The sequence below is a fragment of the Callospermophilus lateralis genome, chromosome 6 (assembly GCF_048772815.1).
Source record: "Callospermophilus lateralis isolate mCalLat2 chromosome 6, mCalLat2.hap1, whole genome shotgun sequence".
In the NCBI taxonomy this organism is placed as follows: Eukaryota; Metazoa; Chordata; class Mammalia; order Rodentia; family Sciuridae; genus Callospermophilus; species Callospermophilus lateralis.
In genome coordinates, this window is record NC_135310.1 from 111,321,643 (window position 1) to 111,335,462 (window position 13,820).

General features: G+C 46.5%; 2 protein-coding genes across 5 annotated transcripts in view; one reads left to right on the forward strand and one right to left on the reverse strand.

The window, feature by feature from the left end:
• The first annotated feature begins 26 nt into the window (after nt 1-26).
• Gtpbp2 (GTP binding protein 2) lies at nt 27-7,919 on the forward strand. Of its 2 annotated transcripts, none has more exons than XM_076858659.1 (12): nt 27-230; nt 2,169-2,195; nt 2,480-2,664; nt 2,999-3,107; nt 3,294-3,491; nt 3,787-3,961; nt 4,093-4,312; nt 4,700-4,835; nt 4,969-5,027; nt 5,631-5,802; nt 6,242-6,406; nt 6,646-7,919. In XM_076858659.1, the coding sequence occupies exons 1-12, from the start codon at nt 45-47 to the stop codon at nt 6,820-6,822; spliced, it is 1,809 nt and encodes a 602-aa protein (XP_076714774.1). In that variant the 5' UTR covers nt 27-44; the 3' UTR covers nt 6,823-7,919. The 2 variants fall into 2 exon arrangements, with proteins under 2 accessions (XP_076714774.1, XP_076714775.1); XM_076858660.1 differs by lacking the exon at nt 27-230 and adding an exon at nt 1,520-1,539.
• The window catches only part of Polh (DNA polymerase eta), a 36,319-nt gene continuing 30,407 nt past the window's right edge, over nt 7,909-13,820 (reverse strand). For all 3 annotated transcript variants that reach the window (XM_076858657.1, XM_076858656.1, XM_076858655.1), the window contains exon 11: nt 7,909-12,659. In XM_076858657.1, coding sequence (XP_076714772.1) covers nt 11,774-12,659 — 886 coding nt within the window. In that variant the 3' untranslated portion in view covers nt 7,909-11,773. The remainder of the gene's footprint in view (nt 12,660-13,820) is intronic.

Here is a 13,820-nt window from a genome sequence, read left to right on the forward strand (position 1 = left end):
TGGCAGGGGGGAGGGGTCGGGCGGGGGGCTGGCGGCAGCGGCGGATGGACTCGCGGGTATCTGAGTTGTTCGGCGGCTGCTGCCGGCCCGGAGGGGGCCCGGCTATGGGTGGAACCCTCAAGGCTAGGGGGGCCGGCGGCAGCAGCGGCTGCGGGGGCCCGAAGGGTAAGAAGAAGAACGGAAGAAACAGAGGGAGCAAAGCCAACAACCCCCCGTACCTGCCCCCCGAGGTGAGCCCCTAAGAAGTGACTGGGCGAGAGGAAACTACTCCTCCCGTATCGGGACTCTAGGGAGGCGGGACAGAGAATTGGCCCCCCTTCGGGTGTCAAGACCCCAGAGAGAAGGGGTAGGGAAAAAGAACCGCTCCTTCCGGTCCCGGGACCCCAGGAAGGAGGTTAGAGACTTCACGTCCCCTCCGGGAGAGTGCTTACCTCGATTACCCCAGAAGGAGAAATGGGGAAAGGGGATCCCATCCCCCTGGGAAGAGGAGGGTAGAACGTTCCCACCCGCTTGCCTGTGCTGCAATTGGAACGAGGAGGCAGGCAGAATAACCACTACTTTTTCTAAACTTGTTGCGCAGGGAGGAATGGAGTAGCCTGGAAAAGAGCAATACATTCCCTCTGTATCCCTCAGTATAGATACACATAAAACCAGACAACAGTTAGACTTCGTCCTCTGCCCTTTGCCTGTCCTATGACAGGGTGGGGACAGGGAAGAACCTTCACACACAGGCACCATCTGTTCTTATGTCAGAAAGTGACTACTTTGTTCCTACCTCTCAAGATAGGAGGGCCCAGGGAAAAAAGCCTAAATCAGTGGTTATCACACTTTAGTGCACCAGAGTCACCAGGATTGCTGGCTCCACTCCTAGAATTTCTGACTCAATAGGTGAGGGATGGACCTGAGAATTTGTACTTCTTACCAGTTCCCTTGTGATGCTAATGCTCTGGACCTGGGAGCATACTTTGAGAACCACTGGTCTAGATTGTTATCTTTATGCCACATTTCTGATGCCAGCCTTCCTAATTCTCCATCTCTAGCAAAATGATAAAAAGATTTCTGGAAGATCTTTATTGATGGGGAAAATCTCCCTTATACTCCATGGGATGGAGATTATAGGTGAAGACCACCTGTTAGGGCCTTGAAGGGATGGAATGATACAGAAAGGAAAGAGGAGGAGTGTAGAAATTGAGAATGACAGAACAGGCAAAATCCATAACCTTTTGCATTGGAGAAGAGAAGCCTCAGGCAAAAGGATGTTTCTGTGCTGTGCTACCACCTGGAAGAGGGAATATTCCGGATTTCACCTCAACTGAGGCATGAGGATTAGCGGACAGGAGGCATGAGCCATAGGGAGTCAAGTTTATGGAGCCTGTCCCCTTTATTACATTTTCTAAGTTCTTTTGTTTGTCTTAACCCCATTTTTGGAGTTCTGCACCTCTCATACCTGGGGCTTTCTTTCTTATTCCACTTGTAGTGACCAGTGATGAGCTCACCCTTTGGCCCTGGTCCAGAACCTCTTGCAGCTTCTTACACTTGGTAACATCAGCTGAGAGGGAGGGCAGGAAGGAAATGGTGTCTCCCAGATCAGTGGCAAAGAAAGGCTTTAACAAGCCAGGCATGGTGGTGCATACCTGTAATCCCAGCTTCAGGAGGCCGAGGCAGGAAAATTTCAAGTTTAAGGCCAACCTTGGCATCTTAGCAAGGCCCTGTCTCAAAAATAAAGAAAAAAAATACTGAGGATGTGGCTCAGTGGTAGAGCACCTCTGGGTTCAATCCTCAGCCTTGAGGAAAAAAGAAGCAGCAGCACCCTGTACACAGAGGAAAACCTAGAGAACAGGAAGTAGTAGTTTTATGTCCTGGGGAGAAGTATGGGTTGATCTTGCATCCAAGAAGAGCATCATGCCAGTGAGTGAAAGAGGAAAGGACTCCAGAATTTTGTTCTTTGCTTAAATGGATGATTTGCTGTGTCCTTAATAGGCCTTTCCTTCAGAGGGGTCACTTGGGGTTGGGTTGAGGAGTTGTCTGCCACTGACTTTCTCAGGTCCTTGCCTAAGCAGATGCTGCTGGGGCTTCCTGCTCTCTCTGCCTGGGCCTAGAGAGAATGGAGGGAAAAGTGGGAATTCAGTCTGGACAGCGTATAGTAACTGCTCCCTGCTTCTTTTCAGGCTGAAGATGGAAACATCGAATATAAAGTGAGTCTTAGGCTGGGGAGGAGCAGATGGTGGGGTAGGTTGCCCTTGTCATTGAAATCTGAGATCCTTCCAACTTCATGTTCTTTAGCAATTTAGCAATGTGGTTTGGGTAAAGTCTCTACCTCATTTCTGTTGGAGGGGGACTCACTGTTAAGTACCAAGGGAAAGAGGTTTAGGTGGGAAGGGAAGGTCCTAGTCCTTGGGGCAGGACAGGTGGGTACCATGAGGTTTATGAGGAACACCTCTGATTTTTACCTTCTCATGATATCCCATCTGCCCCTTAGCTGAAGCTGGTGAATCCATCCCAGTACCGCTTTGAGCATCTGGTGACACAAATGAAGTGGCGTCTCCAGGAGGGACGTGGTGAGGCTGTCTACCAGATTGGGGTTGAGGACAATGGGCTGCTGGTGGGGCTGGCAGAGGAGGAGATGCGGGCCTCCCTCAAGACCCTGCACCGGATGGCAGAGAAGTATGCTTCCCCCTCTTCCTCAGTTCTCCTTTACCTAACTCTGGGGAGGACCCACACATAGGCAGTTACCCAGGACCTCAGGGGCCAAGATGGGCTTTCCTTCTACAGTGGTCTCTTGACAAAGGGCATTTTTGCTCCTTGATTTAAGATGTTTACTTGGTTGTTTTAGAAGAGCCATGAATACAGGATAAATTGGAGGGTGGTAGAAAGTACAATAAGGTATTAGGAGCTCTGTGTGTGTGTAGCGGGGGGTGTAGGAAGGTTGTTGGTCTAGAGCCAGGCTAGTATGCAGGGAGTATCTGTGAAGTATGGCAGCTGTGGCATTGCGTGACAGGGTTGGAGCAGATATCACTGTTCTCCGGGAACGAGAAGTGGATTATGATAGTGACATGCCCCGGAAGATCACTGAGGTGCTGGTACGAAAGGTTCCTGACAACCAACAGGTGAGCCTGTGTCCTTTCAGCCCCCATGCCCATACTCCCTGGGAGAGCCCTGTGGTGGCAGGCTTTTCCTGGCCTGGGATCCTGGCATCCAGATCATTCTGTTGCTCCACAGGAGCATCACCACCCTTGACTTAGGCTTCAGTGAGAAAGGGATTGGAACCCTTACCTAATACAATTTGTCCACAGTTCCTAGACCTCCGTGTGGCTGTCCTGGGGAATGTGGACTCAGGGAAGTCAACCCTGCTTGGAGTCCTGACCCAGGGAGAGCTGGACAACGGGCGGGGCCGGGCCCGGCTCAACCTTTTCCGACACCTGCATGAGATTCAGTCTGGCCGAACCTCCAGTATCAGCTTCGAGATCCTGGGCTTTAACAGCAAGGGAGAGGTGCATGGGATCAACGGGACCCAGTGGGGCCAGACTCTGAGATGGGATGGTAGAGGTGAAGGACAGAGGTTGGGGGCTGAGTGTGGAGACTTTTTGTAATAGTATAGATGAAGGCCCTGAGGGCACTGAACAAGTTTTTCTCTTAGAAAACAAATGGGGAATCAACTGAACTAATTAGAAAATGGGGCTCAGGATTAAGAGGCAGGGCCACCTTAATCCTGGTTTAGGTCCTGGCAACTCTTAAAGGGCTGGGGAGGCTCACAGGGGGCACTGAGAGCCCTGGGCCCTGGACTAGGTGGTGAATTACAGCGACTCACGGACCGCAGAAGAGATCTGTGAGAGCAGCTCCAAGATGATCACCTTCATCGACCTGGCAGGCCACCACAAGTATCTGCACACCACCATCTTTGGCCTCACCTCCTACTGCCCTGACTGTGCCCTGCTCCTCGTCAGTGCCAATACTGGCATTGGTAAGAGGTCTTGGGCAGGGAAAGGGGGTGCTGACTTTCCCACTTTGGGAGCCAGCACTGATTCTTCTCTTCCCTCTCCTTCTTCCTATACTCTCATTCTTTTATCCTCCTGCCTGCCTTCTTTGAGACAGCTGGCACCACAAGGGAACATCTGGGACTGGCCCTGGCCCTGAAAGTGCCCTTCTTCATCGTGGTCAGCAAGGTGGACCTATGTGCCAAAACTACAGTAGAGAGGACAGTACGCCAGCTAGAGCGGGTCCTCAAGCAGCCGGGCTGCCACAAGGTCCCCATGCTGGTTACCTCTGAGGATGATGCTGTCACTGCTGCTCAGCAGTTTGCCCAGTCACCCAAGTAAGCCTGCCTCATCTTAAAGCCCTGATTCATGGGAAAGAATGCTTTAGGGCCCAGGAACATGGTGTCTTATCTCCAGAGCCAGATGGATTCTTGCTCAGTTCTCTGACTTTTTCAATTTGGGACTGTGGGAGGAAGTCTTTTTAAAGGGATTGGCCCTTCCACTATGCCAACATGGAGTCTCACTGATGCCTAGAATCCTATAGACATTTACTGTCTCCCTTGAGCCGGGGGCTGGGCTTCACATGTCATATTCCTTGGCTTGCTCACAGCCAGAAGAGAGGGCCCCTCAGCTGTCCAGACAAAAGCTCACCTTTCAATGTGTGGGCCCCTGGCCTCTGCCTTCTGGACTTCCCTCGTCTTCCCATTCCATCTCTTTCTCCATAGTGTCACCCCTATCTTCACACTGTCCAGCGTGTCTGGAGAGAGTCTGGATCTCCTTAAAGTCTTCCTGAATATCCTGCCTCCCCTGACCAACAGCAAAGAACAGGAGGAGCTTATGCAGCAGTTGACGGAATTTCAGGTAGTTGGCCAAATAAACAGGTAGAAGGGGTTAGGGGGAAGGGGCCAGTTCTGACCAGTCCCAGAGCCTATTCAGAGAAGCTGGACCTGCTAGCCCTACTTAGGAGGACATTGATAGTTTTCTTTGGCTCCAGGTGGATGAAATCTACACAGTGCCAGAGGTGGGGACTGTTGTTGGAGGGACACTTTCCAGGTGAATTGCCTTGTTTGCTACCCACCCCACTCAGCCCTCACATGCTCCTGTACTTGGAGACATCCCGGCCCAAAGGAGGAGATCCTAGAGTTGAACAGAGCCCATCTACAAGATACGCTTGTTTGCAAATTAGGCTTTCACTCTCAGAAGTACTGGCAGGAGCTAGTCTATTGGCTTATTCCTGCATGCTGGGAATCTCCAGACCCCTGAGTGAGATGTGTCATGGGCCCCAGGAAGAAATCTAGACTGTATTCAACTGATCTCATCTCAAAAGTATGAAATGAGAAAATGACTCTTTGCAAAGCAGAGGGTGAAACCCAAGAGAATAATTTCCTCTTTCAGGGATCAGGTGTTCAGTGTTACCAACCCAGCAGGCACCTCTCTGCCAGATGTCACTGCTGACCTTTTCTGGCATTAGCCTTCATTGTCTGAACTAAGGACCAGGCAAGGAAGTCATCGCTCCTATCTCCAAATCTGAAATTAGGATTTCCTTCCCCTTACTTGAGGGACTCAACCCCAGAAGGGAAAAATTGCTCTGGGTGTCTCTAGCAGAGAAGTAAGAGACCTACGCTGACACTGTGCCACCTTCCCTCTGGGCTGCAGTGGGATTTGCCGTGAGGGGGACCAGCTGGTGGTTGGCCCCACAGATGATGGCTGCTTCCTGGAGCTGAGAGTGTGCAGCATCCAGCGCAACCGCTCTGCCTGTCGTGTGCTGCGAGCTGGACAGGCTGCTACATTGGCCCTTGGGGACTTTGACCGTGCACTGCTTCGCAAGGTGAGGTGTGTGAGTGGGATGGAGAGGGAGTGCACAGAGAAGTGCCTTGGTCTGGCTAATGAGTAAGGAACTCCCTTCTAGAGTGCTTCAGAGAAACACAAAGGAAACATGGTCTCTTAACCCAAGAAGCTTAAGGTCTGTTTATTATACAGACTGTATGAAAATGGCTTAGAATCCTTATGAAGAGCAGATCACTAAGTTGAATCACTGTGCAAAGTGAATGTCCAGGACATTAAACATAAAAAGCTTTGAAGGGTTAGAGGTAAATAAGAGTACCTACCAAAAGGAGATTTTGAAATATTATCTTGTGAGGTCTATGTGTTTGGAGTCATGTAAAAGAAAAGGAAATTCAGGAGCTGTAAAGAGGTTGGGAGGGCTGGAAAGGGTGAGTCTAATGCTAGATCTGCCCTTCCTGGGCCTGGGGACTGTGCCTCCCCAGGGCATGGTGATGGTGAGCCCCGAGATGAATCCCACCATCTGCTCAGTGTTCGAGGCAGAGATAGTCCTACTGTTCCATGCCACCACCTTCCGACGAGGATTCCAAGTGACAGTACATGTGGGCAACGTACGTCAGACAGCAGTGGTGGAAAAGATCCATGCCAAGGTGAGAGGGACCCAGTCATGCCTCCCTTTCTCCAGAGAAAAGTTAAGAATTCTCCCTCCAGAAGGGAGGGAGGCCCAATCTCAGACTTGGCAGAGCTCCCTGATCCCATGAAGGGAACAAAAAAGCCTTACTTAGGGTGGGAAGCAGCCCACCCAGAGGTCCTGAGGGTGGAGAGCCAATGCTAGTAGAGAATGGGATGGGAGGCACTGGCCAGGGCAGTGACTGCTTATCTGCTGCAGGACAAGCTGCGGACAGGGGAGAAGGCAGTTGTACGTTTCCGCTTCCTGAAACACCCAGAGTACCTGAAGGTGGGCGCCAAACTGCTGTTCCGGGAGGGTGTTACCAAGGGCATCGGCCATGTCACTGATGTGCAAGCCATTACAGCAGGAGAAGCCCAGGCCAACATGGGTTTCTGAATCCTCCAGGCAGTGACAGCTCTATTGCTGCCCCTACAATATATAAGGTGACTTCTGGCCGTGCTGCCCCCTGTTGGCAGCTTTGTGTGTTAATAGGCTAGGGAGAGAGGGTGCTCTCTGCCATTTGCTTCCTGCCACCTTTGGAGAGGTGTCAAGCCTGGTTGGCCAGGGAGGGGCAGTCCTGAGGGAGAAGACCGAAATCAGGGCAGTGTTCAGCAGCTGTGTGCCCACCTGGTTGGCTCAACCCTGGCAACTCCATGGCCTGTCTACTGGAGGGAGCTGACTACAGCCACCTTGGCCCCACTCCCAGGACTGGTTGTGACACACCAGTATGATCCCTGCACTTCAGGAATTGTCACAACTGGGGTGGTCCTCGAAAGCACTCCTTTTTCTATACCTCGTTCTCAAGGCCACGTAAGTTGCCCATCTCTACCTGACTGTGGACAAAAGACATTGCTCTTGGCCATCTGGTGGCCCAGGGTCTGAAGAAATGGCACAGGAACAGCAAATGGCAGTGCTCCCACTCTGTGCTGAGACCCAAGGCCTGTTCCTGAGCTTTATCTCCTTTCCTTTCTTCCCACAAGGGCCATTTCCCCAGCTCCTCTCATAAGCCCCACAGGTGCTATTTATTGTGCTGGTCCAGGCGTGGGGCTGCCAAGCTAAGACTTGGCATACCAAAGGCCAGCTGCATGTCAGTCTTGTCCTTTTCTCTGCAATCATCTGACTTTCATCAAATAGTGGTTTTTTTCCCCCCCAGACTGGTGGCTGGGGGACCTGACCCACAGTTCCACATCCTACCATCCTCACCCCCACTTCTTGCTCCCATATAAACTTTCTCATTTCAGTAATTTGTAGTAACCATACCCTTCCCTCTATCGCAGGGAACCAGGAGGAAAGGGAAAAATGTTGCCATATTTCCTACTCTTTAGGCATGGACTCCCTCCTTTCCCTTTATTAGTGTCCTGGGTTCCCATGGACTCAGGGATTTGTTGATTGAAGTTTCTCTGCATATATATATATATATGTATATATATATATGTATTTAAGTACACATATATATTGTACAGAATAAAAAATGTTTTATTGAGTATACTGTACTTATGCTTAAGACACAGGTTCAGCTTACAGTTAGCTTCCTCTCTAGGATTAGAGACAAGAGAAACCCTATCATTGCTGAGCCCTGAATGGGGAAAAGATTCATCCTGTATCTCATTTGCCATTCTTTTCCCCTCTCTCACATATTGGTGTCTTTTTTTTTTTTTTTTTTTTTGTACCAGGGATTGAACTCAGCTTAACCACTGAGCCACAATCCCCAGCCCTATTTTATATTTAAGAGACAGGGCCTCAATAAGTTACTGAGGCTGGCTTTAAACTCAATTCTCTTGCCTCAGCCTCTCAAGCCACTGAGATTACAGGCATGTGCCACAGTGTCCAGCCTTCTCCCACACATTGGGTCCATGTTCTCTCCTGCTTTTCATAGTTCTTTGAGTAAGCAAAGCTAAACAGCTTTTCAGCTCAAATAGGCAGCTATACTATATTTGAAGACTTCAATACTTGTTAGCAGCTCAGTGGTAAGGACAGATTTAATCAGATTTGGAGATTAGAATGCCAGCTGGTTAAAAAAAAATTATTTTTTTTGGTGGTATTGGGGATTGAACCCAGAGGTGTTTGACCACTGAGCAACATCCCTAACCCTTCTTTTTTTGTGTATGTATGTGTGTGTGTGTGGTGCTGGGAATTGAACCCAGGGCCTTGTGCATGCGAGGCAAGCACTCTGCCAACTGAGCTATATCCCCAGCCCCCTAGCCCTCTAGCCCTTCTTATTTTGAAACAGGGTCTGAATTGCTGAGGCTGGCCTAAATTATGATCCTCCTGCCTCAGTTCTCGAGTTGCTGGCATTATAGGCATGCACCACCGTGTCTGGCAAGTTAAGTAATTAGGCACACTTTTCAGGTTTGTAGAACCTAAACTAGATTCTTGGAGCTGTGGGAGCCACCTGGCCAAACCTCACTCCCTCTTCCTATTTCTATATTTTCATGTTGTGGGTAAAGAAACGGGCCTAAGGCTAAAATAAACTGCAGAAAACAGGGACTACATTTGGGCACTAACCCTGGCAAAGAAATATAATGATACATGTGGCCCAAGGTCCTATGTGGCATTCCGCTTCTAGAGTATTAAATAGCTACCACTCAGGGCCAGCTGCTGCTTAAAATACTTTTAACTTGTTACTAAGAGGCTGTGGTTAAAGAACTTCTATATCAGGAGCTAAGAGTGTTTACTTCTTTTTGCACATTTGCTGATAGTGAGGAAGGAAAGGATATATGCAGCAAAACTTAATATAGCTCTCCCCCTAGCACTGACCTTTGCATGCCTGTCTGCTCTCAAACTGGGTTAGGGCTAGGATTTCCAAGAAAACACAAGTTGTGCTGCAAGTATTACTATTGGTCATCTACTAGCCACCCTCCCCTATCCTACACACTAGCTTGGGCCTGTAGAAGTTCAATGAAACCTAAGTTTCTACCACATTACATTTCTGTACAAAAGTTTATTCAGTTTGATCTATTGAACAGCAAAAAAGAGGCTTCACCTTGTTTTTACTTATCTTTTCTAGATTAAGAAGGGAAATGTTGGAAAATCATGTCTCAGTACTTAGTATCCATCTCCAGGAACTAGTGAGCCACTCTGCTATGTTAATGGAACATTTAGGGGAATAAAGTGTATAAGGCAGATCCTAAAGGAGTTTGTAACTTTTTATTGTCCCAGTTCTGGTAGTCAGATCTAAAGTTTCTCACAACATATATTCAACCAAGGAATATTAAGCACTTGTTATGTGCAAGGCACTGTGAAGAATTCCTGCCTTTAAGAAACTACAAATCTAGTAGAGAAAAAGCAATGTACCCAGTGAATTACTGTGAGTTCCCTTAGAAAAGGAAAAAAAAGTTTCTTGCTAGATCCTGTGGTTTTCAAACAAATTAAATACAAGTCTCCTAATTAAAAAAAAAGTTAAAAAGTATAAGTTGATTTGTATATACAAATATTTAGTACTTGGTAAGCTATGGCACCAGTAACTCCAGAGGCTAAGGCAGGTTGAGAGGCTGAGGCAGGCTGAGACACGTTCAAGGCCAACCCTGGGCAACTTAGACCTTGTCTAAAAAAAAGGGGCTGTGGATGTAGCTCAGTGGTAGGTGCACCCCCTAGGTTCAGTCCCCATGCCCACGTAACCTACCACATAATTTTCAGTTGGTTCCATGTACAATTCAAGGTTTCTGTTATCAGAGAAACTCAAAGAACTAGGATGTGGCTCAGAGAAAGAGTGCTTGTCTGGTTTGTTGAAGGCCCTGGATGGACTCATAGCACCCCATCCCCAATACTATAAGCATGGACAAGTTCAAAAGCTATAATAATAGCCCTAAACACTTATACTTCAATAAGAAGAGATCAACATACTAGTGACGCTAAAATCCCAAGCAAGCATTTACCTCTTAAATTTGCACTCAGTGTTAAGGAAATATTCTCTAGTATTTTCCAGATCAGCATTTCTAAAATGATACACATTGGGAGGTCTTAATATATAGGTCTTGATTATTTCTTGGTGATGCTGTTCTTGGGGAATAGCAAGGTTCTAGAGATGATCTTGTCTTGATTGTGACTTATCCAAACAGGCTTTCTGAACTAGCACAGGAGCAATCTCATTATACGTTAGAATAAAATGTAGAGGTATAAGGGCCAGTAGCTAAAATAGGCTAATAGCTTTACTTGTATGAAATTAGGTAGTAATCTAGCAGCTTTTATATGAAGAACCCTCCCTAAACTAGTTACCACTTTCAGGGTTTTAAGCCCTCAAGCATTCTCTGAACTGTTGCAAAGGTAGGAAGATTTTGGATTGGTTTAGGGATTGAGCCCAGGGACACTTAACTACTAAGTCACATCCTCAGCCCCAATCCCCCACCCCTTTTTTTAAATTTCTGGTCCTGGCTAAGTTGCTTAGACCCACTTTGAACTTCCAGTCCTGTCTCAGCCTTGAGCCCCTGGGATTATAGCATTTTTTGAGAAAGGGTCTCACTAAGTTTCTAAGGCTGACTTTGAATTTGTGATCCTCCTGCTCTGCTCTAGCCTCCTGAATCACTGGGATTAAGGCCAGTTTTGTTTTTTTTAACCATTTTTACTTAGTTTCTTTTTAAGCCAGTGTGTGTGTGGGGGGGTGTGTTTGTGTTTTTGTGGTACCAGGAATAGAACTCAGGGGATTATATCCCCTACCCCTTTTATTTTTTGCAACAGTGTCTTGCTAAATTGCTGAGGCTGGTCTTGAGCTTATGATCATCCTGCCTTAGCCTCCCCAGTAGCTGCCATTACAGGTGGAACACTGCCTTCTGTGCCACTTTTAAATTAGGTACTTTAAAACATCTTTTAAATAAATCTTCAATAATCTCTAAGGTAATTATCTCAGTTTTTCAGTTGAGGAACTGAAGTAACTTGCTTAAAGCCATACTCAGAAATTGAGGCAGAGGGAAGTTTGGGATCAGGTCTCATAGGTTCCAAGCCCACACACTTTTTGCTGTGTGACACCTTAAAAACAAAAAGGATGAATTTTTTACAATTTGGTGGGGATAGAGGAGACTGAGAACTTAACCAGGGGCTATTTACCATTGATCTACAACATCCCCTGGCCTCCCCCCCCAACACTTTTTATTTTTTTAAAGAGACAGGGTCTTGCTAAATTGCTGAGGCTCACCTCAAATTGGTAATCCTCCTTCCTCAGCCTCCCAAGTTAGGATGTTCACAGTTCTATCAGCAATGGGATTAAAATCCCATTTGAAGAGATAGGACCTTAACCCAGTACCTAACATAATTATTTTTTAAACTAAAAATTTCATTGTTATGGATTTCCTTACTTGCACCTTTCAGGCAGTGGATAAAATATTAAATTCATTCAGTAAGCCTGAGGGCAGCACTAATGTGTTAATGGCTTAAAAAATGATTCCAATGTCTGCATGCCCTCAGGCCTGGGGCGTTTATTACTGGAGGACAAAGGGCTCTTGGAATTTCTTTTGCTTTGAGTCATAGCAGAAACAACTTGGGGCTTTGAGGAATGGGGCTGCAAAAATGATTTCTGCAACTCCACTGCAAAATGATAGTCCATATGTTCTGGCATCTCCCATACTAATATCAGGGAGCCACACTTCTCACAGGGCACTTGGTCCTCAGCAGCTAGAAGACTAGGGGTGGTAGCTACCTTTGGGGTCATCTCCACAGACTTGGAAGCTAAAAATGTAAGGATATTTGAGCTGTTCTGGGCTAAATCAATCTCTGTAGAAACTTCTTTGGAGGAGTCTAGCTTCAATGCTCCTTTACAAACAGGGACAACATCTGAATATTCTGCTGGGAAATGATTTGTTAACCCTTTAAAGTTGGACTGTGGGTTTTGTGGAGGGGAAGAAACTGAAGAATTAATATGCTGTTTCTGCTCTAGAAGCAAACTTTTCTGCTTGAAGAAGGACTCGGTTCCTGTAGTATGACGCGTTTGAAAAAATGAGGGCTTGGATGGTGAATTGCTCATGGGGGCCTGAGTAGTAGCATTAAAAGATGAAAATGAAGCTTCTTTGACTCTCTGCTTTTCTGCAGCTTTTTGGAAGAATGACTCCAGAGAGGTAATTGCTTTCTTAGTGGCTGTCATTGCTGGGCCACTTCCCTGGGTCTTAGCTTCTGAGCCGGTAACTGGCATCCTTGGCAGAGAGCTTGAGTTGCCGCTCAAGAACATGGTGATGTCTGTGCAAGATGAAGATGTAGAGGCAGAGAATTTGGTAGCACAGAGGAAAAGCATTGTGAGTGGAGGGGACCTGTATACAAAGGAAAAGAATAAGGAGATTAACGACAGGTCACTATTTTCAGAGCTTATGTAGATTCAATTCATAAGGGACTGGTATTCTAGTTCTGCCACAAGAGGAAGTTATTCCTTAATGTTGAGTGTTTCTCAAACTTTATTATATATTGTATTAACATAGTACCTGGGATGAACAGAGAATTTCTGCTAATTTTAACTAGTTTCCTAGCTGATGCTGATATTGCTTGTCTGGGACCACCTTAATACCTAGCTGGTTCCTATTATTTTATAAGACAGCTGCAAAAGTTGCTATAATTCGGGGTTGGGGCAAGTAATTTTATTCAGAATAACAAATGAAATGCTTTAGAATATTCAGACTAGAAACACTTGAAAAGTAAGCTTTGTAGACATTCGCATGTTTTTATTTATTCATTCATTCATTTTGGGGTATTGGGGATTGAACCACAATACTTTACCACTAAACTACATCCCCAGTCTTTTTGGGGGGAGGTGGATACCAAGGATTGAACACAGGGGTGCTTAACCATTGAGCAATATCCTCAGCCCTTTATGTTTTATTTTGAGACAGGATCTCACCAAGTTGCTTAAGGCCTTGTTAAATCTTTGAAGCCAGCTTTGAATTAGTGATCCCCCTGCCTCAGGCTCCCTAGCTACATGCCACTATATCCAGCATCCGCGGTCCTTTTTAAAAACTTTTTTTTTTTTAAGTTGTTGATGGACCTTTATTTTATTTATTTGTATGTGGTGCCGAGAATCGAACCCAGTGCCTCATGCATGCCAGGTAAGCGCACTACCACTGAGGCACAACCCCAGCCCAAAATTAATTTTTTTTAAAAAAATATTTATTTTTTAGTTGTAGTTGGACACAATATCTTATTTTTTTTTTTGATGTGGTGCTGAGGATCGAACCCAGGACCTCGCACATGCTAGGCGAGCGCTCTACTGCTGAGCCACCATCCCAGCCCCTAAAAATTAAATTTTGAGGCAGGTTCTTACTAAATTGCTGAGGCTAGCCTTGAACTTTTAATCCTCCTGCCTCAGCCTTCCAAGTCACTGGGATTAAAAGCATGCCCATTCTTCTATTTTTAAATATATATATATATATATATATTTTTTTTTTTTTTCCAGTTATTTATATGCAGTGCTAAGAATTGAA